At 42.0% G+C, this 16,872-nt stretch overlaps 1 protein-coding gene across 4 annotated transcripts; it reads right to left on the minus strand.

The window, feature by feature from the left end:
* Window positions 1-6,476: 6,476 nt before the first annotated feature.
* msrb3 (methionine sulfoxide reductase B3) lies at window positions 6,477-16,383 on the minus strand. Of its 4 annotated transcripts, none has more exons than XM_034578842.1 (7): window positions 16,232-16,383; window positions 11,852-12,000; window positions 9,984-10,092; window positions 9,673-9,750; window positions 9,367-9,395; window positions 8,598-8,695; window positions 6,477-7,463 (listed from the first exon to the last, which is right to left on the minus strand). In XM_034578842.1, the coding sequence occupies exons 2-7, from the start codon at window positions 11,925-11,927 to the stop codon at window positions 7,278-7,280; spliced, it is 576 nt and encodes a 191-aa protein (XP_034434733.1). In that variant the 5' UTR covers window positions 11,928-12,000; window positions 16,232-16,383; the 3' UTR covers window positions 6,477-7,277. The 4 variants fall into 4 exon arrangements, with proteins under 4 accessions (XP_034434733.1, XP_034434732.1, XP_034434734.1 ...); XM_034578841.1 differs by lacking the exon at window positions 11,852-12,000 and adding an exon at window positions 13,898-14,005 and having other exon boundaries at window positions 16,232-16,372; XM_034578843.1 differs by lacking the exon at window positions 16,232-16,383 and adding an exon at window positions 13,898-14,005.
* Window positions 16,384-16,872: the final 489 nt, after the last annotated feature.

A 16,872-nucleotide genomic window follows, 5' to 3' on the forward strand; every position in this document is an offset into this window, starting at 1 on the left:
ATATTTCATTTTTATCTTAAAGTGATTAAACTTAAAATTTTCGTATCACCACCAATTCAAAACGTGTTTTTAGAAATTTACGTAAATTTGTCAAAACTAAGGACCCGGAATGTCTCGTTTACAAAAGTATTCCTACAAAGTTCAAGTTCAAAGCAAAACCTTAATTCTAATCAAAGACTACCTGGCATGTAATAATGATCACATTGACAACACAAAATCCTACACTTTACACACACCACAACAGAATCTTTGCAGTAAATAAATTAAGACTACTTAAGATGACATTTAAATAAGGGGGAATCTGTTTGTTTTTTTCAATAAATTCTTTTTACGTAAAAAATTGACTTTCATTCAAAAAGGACAGTCCAAACCTCTGAGACATGTCTTCAAGATGATAGAGAAACTAGAGGATAATAACTAGAAGTTGTTTTATTAGCGCAGTTATATTTGAGTTATTTGGGCACCTCGGTTTTGCTTTAGTAAAAATGCTCTGTTGTGAATAACTGTCGTATGTGAGCAAAATGAAAATTGCCAGGATGGTCAGACAGTGCATGTAGGATTTCGAAGGGGTTTGGGTTTCCATGCATTATCACCTCATTTGCCAAGAGGAAACCAGTTTGTTTTCTTAGAGTTGCTGTGAAGAACTTCCAGCGAGTCCCTCGATTTCCTGTGGAACTCTCTGCCAAACACATAAAGCCAGTGAATGGACTGAGCTATGGAGAGCACAGAATTACCATGGTCTTATTTTTGGCAGGCTCCACGGCAGCAGCATGCAATAAACCACAGGCCTGTGAGTTCTTCCTCGTAGAGTGTTTTTCCAAGAGAAGAAATGTTTCCAGAAAGGCTGAGATGTTTCCCAACATGCTCACACACACGGGCGTTCTCTCCCTGTCCGTGTCGCTCTCACAGTTTATCCTAAAACCGCCGATGGTCATGTCAGACGGAGGAGGCCTTGTTTAGCCTGCGGAGACGTCTGCTCTGTTCCACTGAGCGGCACATGGAGGTCGTCCCTCTCACAACCAATTGTCCACGAGAGCTTGAAGGCTTGTTGCACATTCCTGACCACCCAAAACTCTTCAAGCCACACACACACACACACACACACACACACCCGCTCACACACCTCCATCTAACCACAACCCTCTGGAAATGTATTTGTCCAAAGCAAAATGACAAATGTCCTATTTTCCTTCTGCCAACTTGTTTACTGCACTGCTTCCATTATTCACCCGATAACATAAATTACTTCACAATTTACTATCCTCTTGCTCATATTCATCGTAACAGTAGCTACAGGGTTTTGCTGCAAACGTTTTAACCGAACAACCACAGCTTTTAAAGACCAAGGGCCATATTCACAAAAAAACATCTTATTGCTACAGTATCGAATAAGTGGAACTCTTAAAAATATAGGATGTGTCAATCCTTATTTTAGGTCTAAGAATAATTCAAAAAGTATTTTACAGCGACAACATCTGAGAGAAGAGGCAGTAGAGGCCGTCGAGAGGACTTTCACATGAACTTTTAAAAAAAAAGTATTAAATGCATATTGTGATGGCAAATCAATTCTCCAACAAATCCAAATAACCCAGAAATACTTTCACAACTCAATGATTAAATGTTTTTACTTCGTGCACCAGGCGGCACAGTGGTGCAGTGGTTTACACTGTCACAGAAGGTTGTGGGTTCGGATGCAGATCAATAACAACACAATTTAATCATACAACCCATTTTCCAAATATTATCTTCTAAAGAGCCTCTGACTGAAACTGGACGCTTTGTCTTCAGAGACATTTTACTGTGTCTTCTTTGTTTTGCTAATGACTATATTGTATCAGGTAAGGCAGTTTTATTTATAAAGCATGTTTCATACACAGAGGTAGATCCAAGGTGCTGTACAGAGACGTTTAACAACAACATAGAGATTTAATTAAAAGAAAACAAATTTAAATCAGAAAGCACAGTTTGAAACTATTTTAAAGCAAAATAAAAGATTTTGAAAAGCATAGCGTAAAACAGGTAAAAAGATTTTTTTTTAAAAGAGGTAAAAGAAATAAAAAAGGATAAATCTGTCTGAAAATTTTAAAATACGTTGAAAGAGAAAAATAATACAAATAAAGTAGAAACAAAAATAGAATAGAATACAATGATGGTAGGACCTTGTAAAATAGCTTAGTTAAAGGTACTTTAACCTTTTCAACCTGGTTTTAAAAACTTAGCATTCCTAAGACAAGAATAAATCTTTTAATCTCGCAGCTTCTCCAAGTCTGCTGACTTGTTGTGTTTTACAAACATGTGTCTGATTGATATCGGCAGATCTCGTATCCACGTCCATAGTATGTGCTCCAGTCGAGGAGCAGCAGTCACTACGTCCGCTGCACCATGGCGTCCTCACTTACCTACAGGAAGCTGGAGCAAGCGCCTTGAGCAGCATGAAAGAAGATGGACGAAGGCGTTCAGGCTAAGCTACAGGCCTCGCTGACTGCCTGCCTGCCACCTTTGCGAACCTGCACCCCTGGGATATCAAGTTGTGCTACCTGAGAATACCGAGGACTACCTGGCATGAGATGAGAGACCGCTGTGTCTTTGTCTTCACGGAGACATTCTGGTTACCACCATTCTTCTACGTGGACTGTCTGAGTAGATAATGGACTGAATAACGTCTCTGTCTGGTGAGAGGGGGTGGCCTGTGTGTCTGTATCAACAAAGCATGGTGTCAGGATGCCGTAGCTGTCTGGAAGCGCTGCACAGGACTCGTGGAGCTCATGTTTCTAAATGGCCGACCATGCTATCTGCCGAGGGAACTCGCAGCCATTAACACAAATGCCAAGGGTCTGTTTTAGGACCCAGGTGATACAGTCCCTTGTAAAATGCTTCTGCTTGAGATGACATGAGTGGGGGGGTGATCAAGCCAACTGAGGGTTTCTAGGTGGGGGCCATGATGGTATTTGAGGTGGGGTGTAGAGGGGTAAAGGCTTCATTGGGGTCGTCAGGTGGGCACCCTGCTTCATAGGGGTTTCGATGACACCTCCAATGGGCTCATCGGCAGCGTCCAAGGTGCGGCTGTTGAGGCCCAGGTGGGGTTCTCCTCTTGATCCAGAGCCACTGACTAGCCCTTCCATTGGGCTCGACCTCGATCTCTCATGTCCTTAAGCCAAACAGGCTGGTGGTTAACTTGTCCACAAAACCTACGCAACTGACCTCAACTGGGCAGACCCTCACTTTCCAGCCACTTTGCTCATTATCGTCCGTCAACCCTAACCCCCCCCCCCCCCCCCCCCCCCTACTGGCTACTTCATCGTATTCATAAAATTCGAACATTGCCAACCTGAGGGCAGTGTTACCAGAAGATAAACTTCACGACCAGTAGAAACAACAAACTGCACATATCTGCGATTGTGACCTCTCCCACCAAAACCAGCCAAATACATCTTATACCAGCTTTAAAGTCTTGAAAACACCTGCCCTGGAAGCCCCTCCACAGCCCAACAGGCAGGCTCTGTGTCACACCTTAACCAGCGTGAAGAGAGAGCCCCGTCCAGGATCAGCCCCTGCAGGATAACATACATGGACACTTACACAAGATCTGTGCGGAGTGCGCCGAGCTGTTGTTCCCAAGTGCCTCAAGTCTGCCGCCGTCTAAATCTCCAGAAATAGATTCTGCATGTGTGTATATATAGAATCTGTACGAAGATGCTGGGCTATCTATTTGATTTTATTTTGCTGCGTGTGTCTGTAATTGAGGAAAACGTCAGGTTTGAACACAAAAAAAACAGAATGCCTGTCGGGTTTGGGTCGGGCTTGGGTTAGTTTTCTCTCTGGCTTGGTTGGGTTCGGACAGAAATCTGTACAGATGCATTGATTTGGAACAACTCGATAAAAGAAACTCCTGCGTTGAGATACAAATACATGATGTATTTATCCCTTTGGTGTCGACCCGAAACCTTGAATCTGAATCATTTCAATCAGAATGGGGAAAAAAGGTGTGCACACAACCACAGCTGTTTTTACGGACGTATGCATGTTTGTCTTATTTTTGTCTTTTTTGTATTTGAAGCTCAACAAACTGTCCCTTTTAACAGTTCAGCGAAGCTACAGACAAACCTGTTTACAGCTTCAGCCGAGGTTTTCGTGACATGTTACCTGTTCTTTACAGAGTAGCCGAGCTGAAAACATCTTCTATACCACCCAGGTTATGCGTGTGTGTCCAGCTCTACCTCTCTGGAAAGTGGGGGGTGGTAGTATGGGTCTGGGTCTGTGGGGAATGTGAGGAATGTGAGAGCAGACTTCTTGGAGTCAACGAGGTCACAACCCAAACAGTAGTAACACTCACCAGCCCAGACAGACATTATCAATACGCTGCTCGGAGCTGCTTCAAAGACAGGGACATGTTATCAGTGTTTCCAGGTCTTCACTGTTAGTTGAGGAAGCTGTGGAGGACGTAGCGATATGTTCTGTGTTGTTGAGAGGGACAGAAGCTCTTCTTGCCATATGGATTCACTCTGGATTCTACATCCACTTGTGTTATAAAGATGTTAAAGGTTATGTTTAGACGCTCTCAGTTAAGTTGAGGGGAAGATGGCGGTCTGGTGTAGAAAAAAGCCCAAAGAGACTTGTGACGTGTTGTTTAACCCAAACCACCACGTTTCCCTGCTCACCTTCGTCAGAGTGCTTTTTTGTTGGATCTTCCACAGACGCCAACCGAGGCTGAGGGCTTCTGGTTCGGGGGGGAGCTTCCACTCTCACAAGGTTGTGTAGGGGGCGCTCGTGAGTTAATCCACAATGAAGGGAGCTGTAGCGCCTACGGTCACGTTTATGGAGTAGAAACTTAAGATAATCTTTCACTGGGTTAGATTTGTGCTCAGTCTGTGTTTATTTTTCATTTTGAAATACTCTCTTTAAGCACTGGTGTGTGAATGTGATTTGCACAATATTTGATACACACACACACTTTCCTTCTACGAGTGCAAATTCCATTGTGCAGGTGCTCAGTTGTTTTGCACCAATAATACCTTAATTTAAAGTGTACGACACACGTTGTGATTCTTCTGTTGATTTGTGATTATGGGCTTTATGAATAAAATTTGATTTGATTTGAAAATAACTTCAGTTTTACTGCTTCTGCTTTTTGAATCTGAGAATCTTGGGTTTGAATTTTTGGTCTAACGCAGTATTTTTTCCTAACTATCTCAAATTTTCTTCCTCTTTTGATCACACTTTTATTATAACTAAAGGTTTTACTCTTGTTTCAAGAATCTACGGACCTCCATATGTGGGTCGGTCTTTATTTCTTCCTGCTATCCTCTTGCTCTTTTCCTTTGCCGTTTTCTGAACCAACTGTCATTTGCACATCCTGCTTTTGTCTACGTTTCCTTCCGTCTTACTGTCACACCCTCGTATACCCTCATTTCTGTCCGTCTTACAATCCGTCCTTCTTTCCTTTCTTCCTTCCTTCTTCCTCTCTCCTATTTATCCTATTCCTGTGTTCCAATCACTCAGCCATGTGATTAGCTTCCTCCCTGACCTTATTGTTCTTTCTCTCATTTTACTTTGCCCTTTCTGAGGATACAGGCCTTCTCCTTATCAGCAGGGACGGCGTGGAAAGACCCCCAGCTTTAAATTCCTGCTAACCCACATCTCTGAGGACCTCTTCTGGACTAGCAGCACAATCGCAGTGGTCAGCCAGGCACCACAGGCTCTCTACTTCTTCAGGAAACACCAGTTATCTGCTGCTGCTGGTGCCAGGAGAGGTCGTCTCTCATAAAATCAAGATGAGAATTAAATAATAAAATACAGAAGCTACAAATTGTGCACTAGCAACTTTTGCAACAGTAGAAATTAAGGTTTTAGCTCATGTTCATGCAGAAAGCATTAGCTTAATCTTATTATCACACTAAGGCCCCACCTCCCCACTTTTAGAAAATGGTCACTAAACCAATCAAACTTAATTTAAAGACATTTAAGCCCAAAAAACAGTTAAAAATGCTATTTTATATATTTATATTAAGTGACATAGGTTTCACACCAACTAACCCTCACCCTGAACACGTCCATAGCTTATGCCATATGACACAAAAGGAAAGAAAAATATTTAAACACCTTACAACAAAAGATATATTGGGAAGAGGGTAGGGGCCATGTGAACATTTTGGAAATGTGACAAAAAAAATCTGAATTCAGAGAAAAGACAGAAGTCTGAGATTAATTTTCATTTCCATCCTTTCTTCCAAATATAGTTTTTTCACATGGCCCTAAACCTCTTACAGAGATACAAAAACCAAGCCTATTCTTGGCTGACGATTCTCTCGTTGCAGTAACGAGTAAATATGACCTATGACCCCACATTTATCTCATACTATGTCAATCCATTCCCTGAAGACCATTAGAGTAAAGCTCCAAAGAAACTAGTAAGTAGACATTAAGCTGAGATTGTTTCATGAACACATGTATTGAAGAATAGAAAGAAAAGTCACATGGTGCTTCAAGATATTTTATTCATCCAATAACTGTTTTAATACAAGCTGAAAATATTTCCTAAAGCAAAGGACTAAAGAAGGAACAAATACAGGAAGTGACCTGGAGGCCGCACTACATTATTTTCCACAATAAGATTCCTTCGGTCACTGCTGACGCTAGCACTTGCATAGGTGATATCGTTAAATTAACCTCTCAGTATCAAACAACACTTTAATATAGCAATATATATTTATTGTACTGTATATACACACGTGTGTTTGTGTGTCTAGAACACAGCACTTCATCCATATATAAACTGGCAGAGCAGATGCTGAAACCCAGACCTGGATAATTAAAGGGTGGAATTTAGTTATTTGTCAACGTAGATGTTTTTCTGGGGGGGAAATGCATAATTCAGTAAGGACACTGTTACATGGGGCAGGAAGCAGAAGCTCATACCAAATGGAAACACAGGAAGTCGTCACTGAACCACAGCTGAAGGTCCTGTGGCAGTAACACAACCTCCTCCTGCTCCCCTCATGACGACAACGGAGAAAAGTGTGCAACACCCAGGTTGACAAATACCAAATGATTCTTTTAAGGCAACCAATTAATGCAGTGTGTGCGTGTGTTGCAGTTTTATGGCTGTTTAGGAAACATGCACTTTCCCTTGTGACAGATTATTTGGTCTGTGTGATAAACTAGAGGACTTTTCTTCTCTCTGCCACACAATCACCTCACTCTGTCTGTACTCTGTGAAGTGTTTCAATGCTACGAGAACTTTTGGACTCCTACACACAGTCAGAAGGCCGGCGGGTCCTTCAGAGCTCCGTCTTCCCATCGCTCGCTGAGCTGCTGGCAGCTCCGCCCTCAGCCGCGGGGCTGGAGCTGGAGGTGGAGGAGGCCGTGTCTTTGGGCTGGAAGGCCAGTGAGGCTGAGTTAATGCAGTAGCGCTTCCCTGTTGGTCTTGGTCCATCATCAAACAGGTGTCCCAGATGAGCGCCACACTGAAACACAACAGTGGAAAGATTGATGTGTAACTTTTTGCAAGTTGGACATGTTCTACATTATCAGCTTTACAATTTTTTGTATATGCCTGTCATTATTTACTGTTTAATGGGGGATCTATGATTTTTTCCAAATCAGGGGCCATAAAGGGGCCACAATTTACACAGAGGGGACATTTATATCCATACGAAATTCCAGATTCAGTAATCTGGAATTACACATCATTGAATATACATCTTCAAAACAGCTTCGAAAATAAAAATCCTTAACAAATTGTCGTATGTTTTGTTGGTTAGTTTTTTCTAGGACTACTGACAGGACAAGGGCACTTTAGGGGCCAATCAAACTGAATTTTTGTACATTGAACATGCAGGTTAATTAAGATTTTAGGTGGCACTAACAGCTTAGCTGTTATTTGCAGAAACTAGCAATTGTGTCACATGATGACGTGCCACTGTCACAATAATTGTCTGTAATCTGTCACTGCAATTTTAAAGTAAAAAGAAACAAAACCATTAATGAAATAAAGCTTATGAGCTGGGACATCACTAGTCAGCCGGGCTTTGTGTTTGTGTTCTTACAGGAATGTGCACTTGCATGTGTTTAATTTGCCAAAACATTGTGTTGCTGGACGGCTTTGTGTCAAAGTTGGATCCATTACAGCTTTTTGCCGGTTTAACCTCTTTGTTTTTTTGCCTGAATACACTGCCTCGGCACCACCGCTCTGTTGACACAGTGGCCTCAGCAAAATCAATGAGTTTTTGAAGGCAGGCCGCATGTCGGTCTGAACATGATCTTTTCCCTGTTACAGACCGCCGACCTGTCCAGAAAGAACTCTCCTGCAAAACGTGCACCGTGACGAACAAGAATAGTCACCAGACATAAAGTGTGCACAATTTGGTGCAGATCCAAATAAAAATCCAGGTCTAGTGAATTTAAATGTGTTTTCATAATGGATCTGTTAGGCCTTGGCAGATGTATGCACTGGACTGAGTGACATCTAGTTAAATGTATTTAATTATTTCTGTTTTTATTTTCCTTATGTGAAATGCTGCAGGCGAGCTGCTGCATTGGATTATATTCATGTAACGTCTTTGAGGTAAAAGGAGTAAACAGCAGTGTTTATACTGTACCTGGTTGCAGGTGGTCTCCACTCTGTGCATCCCATAGGAGAAATCATCGGTCACAGTCACAGACTCCTCCTTCACCAGGTCAAAGAAGGATGGCCAACCTGAACACACGGCGGCAGGGAGGAAACGTGTCAGTACACAGGTGTCGTGTCATGACATGAGGGTGGGAGTTGATGTGGGTCAGTGTTTGATTTTACATCCAGGAACATGGACAGGGCTGGAGACAATATGTCAGTACAATGTAATGCATTTAAACCTCATCCAATAAACTGTCCCTGGTGTAAATACGTGCATCTCAAACTTTTTACACTTTGGCGAGAGTGGGTGAGATTCAACTCATTCAGGTATGATTCAACTCTTTGAGTTGAAGGTGATGTTTTACTGCGTCCGCATGGCTCCAGGGCTGGAACCCAAACTCATCACTGCACTGAGGAGGGACGAGTCAGACTGTTCCAGCTGAATCAGACAGAGCATCTGGCATGATTGTGTCCTGATGAAGAGGCAGCACCTCCTCCTCCTCCTGCTGCTGACTGACTATTACATGTACCTGGTCCACCACTCACTGCTGAGTCAATGGTTATAGCCATTACTTTGGTAGCATGCATATTATCGAGCTTAATAAGGTTGAAACATTCAAATCACATGATACTGAAAAGCCACTAATCAATAATTAAAGGACAATGATCAGCAAACACCAGCATCTATATACTGCACATTCAAAAATGGGACCAGTTTCAGGAGAAATAGGAGCAGCAACAGTGATTTAACTTACCTGATCCAGAGTCAAATTTAGTCGTGGAGCTATAAAAGGAAACAAAAATCATTTTAAATCCATGGTTTATAAATAAAAGCGGAACATTCTAAAGAAAACATTATTTTTACATTGTAGTGGAAGACTAAAGCAGAGGGTTCTTTTTAAATTCAAGATAAGGTAATGTAACCAGGATTCCCCCTGTCTGATTCACTAGATGGTGAGATGGTCCTACAGGAGACGGTCATATCACTAAACTCATATACAGTAACACACCGTCACTGGAGAGAGACACTTGTTCACACAGGGAGACAATGCAGCACTTACCTGAACAGCTGATTTCCACAGACAACACACGTGTAGGTGCCATCATCTTTATGATCTGTGAATTCACCAGCGAACGCACTGTGGAAAGAAAGCTCTGTCAGTCAGAAACATGATGAACTAATGACTAAACAAACACACACACACACACACACACACACACACACACACACACACACACACACACACACACACACACACACACACACACACACACACACACACACACACACACACACACACACACACACACACACACACACACACACACACACACACACACCCGTTAAGAGTTATGCAGCGGTTCACCTCACCTCTCAGTTCCTCTTTCCTGAGTCACATGGAACTGCTTGGGAGTGAGACGTTTCCTCAGCTCCTCCTGAGAGAAGCTCACCGGCCATGTCTTCTTGGTCCTACATGCTCCTGAGGGGGGGGAGGCAGGGACGACAACAAATATTTACTATACAAGTCTGCTGACGACAGCAGCAAGACAAAGAAGAGCTGCACGTCACAACACTATTCCTTATGTTGATGCCAAACAAAACGTTACGTCTTCCTCTCTCCTGACGTCGCTCTGAGACACAAGATGTAAACAAAGCAGGCCGGCCAAAAACTGCTCGCTTTATTCCGAAACACAAAAAGAACCTGTGACAAAACCTTTCAGTGTACATATAGTGAACGGAACCACACACACACAAAAGCCAAGCAGTGAATTGTTAGGTTATTGTGTTAGCACTTTGAAATTTCACAAGTGAGAAGAGCTGATACATGGACCGTTTAATACAAGGTTCAGTGCGGCTATTCAAACCATTAAGGGCACTACTGTTTGTTTCTGAGTCAACGAGTCAACAGTGAGTACTGTGATAAATGTTTCAGCCAACTGAAGAAGGGAGAACCCTGATGTAAACACAGCATGTTCTGTTTGTGGGATGGATGTTTAGCTTGACTCTTCCTAAACGTCTGGATTATCATTAACCTCTGAAGTGGGTGCTATTTGTTTCTTTTGCAGCCACACACAGAAGTCAGCTTTGACTTCAAACAGGGGTCCCAGTCTTTTTTTGTCCTCAGATTTAGAACTCTGTGTGTTTTGTTTTTTTTAAACAGTGGTCCCAATTTCTTACAGTAGTTTTGTTTCATGAAACATGACAACCTTAATATTATTGCCCTGTTTGTGTTGGACATGTTGAGGAAATGGTTGGCTAACATATTAGTCAAAACTATTTCTAATCTGGCAAGAATGGGTGTGTGCCCCTATTTGGACAATTCTATAACACCTGAGGGAAAAGTGTTGAAAAAGGATGTTTTGTAAAATTTTAAATGAGAGCCAAAACATCCAAGTTAGTACAGGGATCACAAAATGGTTATCGGTAACTTGTGAGGGATTTGTGCTAAACTCTAAAAGAAACCTTTATAACTGTCCTTTATCTAAATATTAATTTTAAAATCCTCAAATAAAAACACATCAAAGAAACTTTGTTGTGTGTTTGTATTTAGTGTATCATGATTAAATGAAAGACATTTGCTGGCAAGACTATTATTTAGCTTCCTGTCTTTAATAACTGAATGAACCGTTTCATTCTAACATGAATTTTTCCTGCTACATTAAACTCAAATCACTTAACAGTTACCAAATTGGTGTACTGCTTTTCAGTGTAGTCCAGCAGAGGGCAGCACAGACCTGCCAATACTTAAAGTGAAGCTATGTTAACTTTTCATGCAGAGGTGTAAGAGGCCCCTTTTTCTATTTTGAGATGGAGAAGCACCTTCCAGGATCAAATTCATCTGTGTAAAATAAATCTGGGCAAAATTTGAAACAAGGTAATATCTGATTAAACAAGGAGTGATCAAGATTAAGAAACTCACAAAGCATTCAGAACTATTAACTGCAGTACCTGGAAGTTGTGGATACTCACTGCTACAAGTACAAATCTATTTTAAAAAAGGTACTGAGGTCCAGTAACCAGCCCTGTTCAGGTTAGGTCCAGTTTGGAGCTCTGAAACTTCGTTCAGTGCAAACAAAAGGAGCTGTTTCCGAATCAAATGGAAGAAACTAGCTGAAAGCAGCTCAGGTCAATGTGAACGCACACAGACGGGGACAGTAAAGACATGCAGACACACCAGCCAGGTGTTAAGGCTTTAGAGAGGCAGAGCACAGCAGGCACACAGCACCCAGTCAGTGGACCTGAGGGAAGACTGCAGGACCTCAGAGTTACAGGCTGACTCTTGGTTATTAGATGCAGCAGATTGAAGCCCGACATGGCTGCTGGACAGAGGCACGCCACCCACCACTAGAAACAAATGCCCCTCAGCAGGACTACACCGAGGACTGGGCTGGATGGAGGGGGAGCAGACAGAGGGAGAAATAACACACGACAACACAGGATTAGAGACAAGATGTGGAATGGGAGCAATGGTCGTCGGCATCTGTTTGGAGAGTCCCACTGGTCACATAGAGTTTGAAGGAGACTGGTTAACAGGCATGTTGAACACTGACACACACACGCACACCTAGAAAAACAAAACACATTAACGCCTCGTCCTGCACGGGGGACTGTACTTTCAGACAGTGACGTCCAAAATTAAAGTCCTTATGAAATTTTTAAAAGTTTATTTCATTTTTCAAGATTTATGGAAAACCGTTCCTCATCTATCTTGCTGACCAGAAAACACAACAAACCAATAAAACCATCGCAGATTTATGAAACAGATGGAAGCCCCAAAGTTCCAAAAGAATCCAGTGTTTCATATTTAACATGTAGAAAATGTTCCTTCTAAGCTTTTTACATGGCTAAAGAAAAGTAATATTGTGTACATGCAGTCATGCGTACTCAGTTTAACGTAAAATGCTCCAATGATGTCTATCCTACTGCTGCATTCTTTTAAACTTCATTGCCCTTTGGAGGAAAACCTCTTGATCGCAAAGTCTTTCTTGATGTTTCAAAACCAGATGTGTTTTCTCCTTCCATCTAGAAATGTGGCCTTTTCTTTTGGCCATGCAGCTCTACCCCAGCCCTACAAACCGCTGTCCATTTGGTTTGTGTACAATGCACTGAGCTGACCGTTAGCAGGCTAGAGGCTGTGACTCACAAATAAAAACACCAACTGAGACACACATTTCGAAGATGCTGTAAACATGTCCAAAGGATGATCCTAAAACCTGAACTGGATCAAATTGCACACACTTATAAATATCAGTCCCTTAAACACAGACGCCTTTTCATCAAAACCCATGATTTATTCTCTGAGAAATCAAGGAAAATGTTGAAAAACATCCTATTTTGTAATGTTAAAGAAAGTGAAAAAAAAATGCCTGAACCAGATCTGCAGCAAAATTTAATGGGTTCTTTCCTGACCCAAACCACATCCTTCCATTTAGTTTCTTGGTAATGTGTCCAGTAGTTCTGTGCCTAGTCCTGCTGACTAACAGAGGAACAAACAAACCAAGAAGAAAACATAACATCCTTGGTGGAGGTGACAATATCAGAATATCCCTCCCTTTTATTGGAAAAGGCCTACTTTTGACCATTCACATTGTATTTGCAGTTTTAACATTACTGACTTTTTTTACTAATAGCCAAAGAGGGCAGGCAATAGGTTGAGCTGACAGTGATCGCCCTCTGCTGGATCAGGAGACAAACTACTTCAGACGGTCTACTTCTATACGCTTCTAGACTGTATATTTTGAATCCCCCCTCCCCCCTCCGTTCAAATGAATGTTCTAATTTCCAATAAAAAGTGACAATAATGATCATTAAAAACGCACACCACTGTGACAAGAACCACATAAAATGACACGTCATTGAGCCATGTCCCACCCACTTACATGGAGGAGGCGGGATTTATGACCTGTACTGCTGCCAGCCACCGGTCGGTGTTTGAGACACTTTGGCTTCACTTTTTGGGAGCGGTCATGTCATCCATCTTTATATACAGTCTTTGTTCTGATCCATCATCAGCAAATTAGCACCCCCGATGTCCCACTGAGCCCCGTCTATTATTCCTCGACAACTTTCCAATTCTGTCCACTACAGCCCTGATATGAAGCTCCAGACGTAGCCTCCAGAGACAGTTTGGAGCTTGGTAGTGAATGTCTGATATGATATGTTGGGTGATATAAGTCTCACAATGGATGGATTACAACATAAAAAAACTGTGTTCCTTCAACAGGCACGACAGCCTTCATTGCCCTGTCACAGCTCGACATAGTAAAGCTAACAAGTTACTCTACCTAGAGGAGCAGCACGCAGCGCAGGGCGGCACACTGAGCCGCTGACAGCACGATGCAGGGCCACCGAGAGCCCACGTCTGAGGAGGACGGCCATGAGACACAGTCATACTGAAGAGAGACAGAGAGACAGACAGAGACTGCCCTTTTTAATATGTTTCATTACACCATTAAACATCCCCTCAGCCCAGTGGTGGTTGGATTATATTTAATGTCTCTGGATCAGCACGGTGCACGTCACCAGAGGGAATATTCACACTGGAAAAAAAGAAAAAAAAAATCCAAAGAGGAAAAATTCCCTCTGAGACGAGCTCTGATAAAAGGCTGGACGAAGGTGGCCTTATATGGTAACGTTTCCAGCAGTGTGGCAGTATTCACCTGCAGGGAAACTGTACTCTACACGCTCTCCTGTCTGGCTTTACTCAGAGTTAGGATTTGTAACAAGCTAAAAAACACTGACAATAAATGTGAGTAAACTGTTTAGAGGATATATAAGTGGCCCGCAAAATAAAATCGACTTAGACAAAGAACGGTGCCACTTCCACGAAGCTATGAACTCCCCTGTGAGCTTTGCTCGCTCAACTCCGATTCAGTTCTCTCTCAGTCTTAGGCTCTGCTGCCGTTAGCTCAGAGCTCAGAGGTCAGAGGTCAGACAGACAGATTCCTCACAATGTAAATGATTCTGCCACAGCTCCCGCTCCACTCACAGTGCTCTGCTCTTTTACTTCATACAAATGTGACAAACAACAGTGTAAGAATTCCCGACATGTTTTTTTTAGCTTGTTTGCACCATAAGTAAAACAATGACTCCAAAGGTTTGTTCCTCTGCCAGGGCAGGACTTAAAATGGCACTGTACATACTTGTATGGCACAGTGGCCGTGAGGTGAAAAAACTCAATGGTAGGAAAACACACCAACATCTTGTGTTTTGTTTTTTGCAGTTGTATTTTGTAATTTGCTCTCTTCCTATTTGCTGCTGTGCTTTCCTCTATGTCGTTGTGTTTGTGACGTGTTGTCCTATGGGCCAATGTGTTTTGCGATTTGTTGTTTAGTTTGTCACTAGATGGGTTGAATTATTTGCCATTCTTATGTTGTTGGCCGTTATGCAAGTTGTGGTTGTCTTTTCCGATCTCCTGCTGTTTTCTGATTTGTTGTTGTGTTTGTGAATTGGTGAGTTTAATTATTCGCCATTGTGTTATGCATGTTGCATGATTTGCGTGCCATTGTGTGATGTAGTTTGCCTTTGTGTTTCATGATTTGTTGTTTTTTTGACTTGTTGAATCGAACTATTTGTTGTTGAATTATGTTATTTGCCCTCATGTGTTGTGTTGTCTTTATCTGCTGCAGTCTTTTTAAATTCGCTGTTGTGTTTTTTTTTGTCCACTTGTCTTTGTGCTCTGAGGCGTTACAGCCACCGTGGCTGTGGGCTAATTCCAGCAGCAGCTCAGTAACACAATGCCGTCACCTCGGTGGTGAAATAAAGCTGCTGTGACAGCCACAGCTGCCAAACGCCTCTATTCTGAGATCCACGAGACCAGAAAACAACTTCATTGACGAACTTTGCAAACAATGCAGATATGTGCTCAACACAGAAAAATGACCAGTTAAAGTGACAGTACAGTTAAATAAATAAACGTGAAGATAGATAAATGTACATTAGTCAAAAACTGATAAAAGGTAGAAAGAGGGGGAGACAGTTACATGTTCATTGAAAAGTTGATCGTACATTTGGACAGTTTTGTTGCTTTCTTAATGTCAATATGTTTTATAGGATCTTGATATATTCTTTGAATTCACATAGAAACACTGTGAAATCCATTTAAGGATGTCAACATTACCAAAGAAACTGTCAATGTCATAATTTCATCTTTAAAATACAGTCAAATTTTACACCGAGATGAGGTTGACACAAAACTTGTTTATAATCCTTCAATGAGTGGATGCAATGGTTCCAACCATCAGGGAATACAACTGGTTGTCTGACGTCATAAGGAAACACTGAATACGTCACATAGAGTCTGGCCCCTGTTAGTAAAGACGTACTTGTCAGTTCGCGTTGTCACAACATGTCATGTCGCCCGAGCTCCACTCCGAAGTGTCAGTTACAACACGGAGCTATTAGGAGCCCGCTGGCGCCGCCATGTTTGACCGAGCTGTCCGAACACAAGAGTCTAAAATTAACAATGACTGGCTCGTTATCGAACGTTCGTGTGATTCCGTGTTGTCGGTTGTTATGTTCGTCGCCCGTCAGAGGACACGGTTTAACACCGGGCGCCATGTTACCGTTCATATGCAGAACTGTTCCGTGAAAACCCGATAAACGCGACAGAGACTCACCGGAGAGGAGCAGCAGCAGCAGAGCAGCGGCGGCGGGGACCGGGAGGTGTCGGAACGGTGGTGATGTGGTGACTGTGTGACGTCGGAACATCTGAGCAGGGGGACGTCGACCAGCAGAGTGTGTGTGTGTGTGTGCGGGGGGAATGACAGGAGACCCGCTCATGTCCTTTTATGGTCACGACCCCTCACCGTTTCCGTTCAGCTCCGTCACATCCCATAATATCGGACTGTACAGACAAACACAGCAGCATAGTTGTTCATGTATTGTGTTGTTTACTGTGTTGTTTATTGTGTTGTTTATTGTGTTGTTTACTGGTTTACACATGACTAAGTTAAAGAAAAAAACACAGTACAGCCACACTCACTTCATGATCGGTGATGCAGGTGCAAGATGATAATTATTATAATAATAATAATAGAATAAATAACGTATTAATATATAATATATTCATAAATAATAAAATGGCAGTGTTTATCAAGTGAATAGAGTTTTGTACTGTGTCATAATGAGCTTTGAATGCACTCAGCTATTGTGTAATTTGTAATATCTATGTTTTTTTCAAAATAAAACAGTTACTTATATCTCTCTCTCTCTTTATATATATGTATGCTTTAACAAGGAACAATTTTTTTAATATATT

The sequence above is a fragment of the Hippoglossus hippoglossus genome, chromosome 23 (genome assembly GCF_009819705.1).
Source record: "Hippoglossus hippoglossus isolate fHipHip1 chromosome 23, fHipHip1.pri, whole genome shotgun sequence".
In the NCBI taxonomy this organism is placed as follows: domain Eukaryota; kingdom Metazoa; phylum Chordata; class Actinopteri; order Pleuronectiformes; family Pleuronectidae; genus Hippoglossus; species Hippoglossus hippoglossus.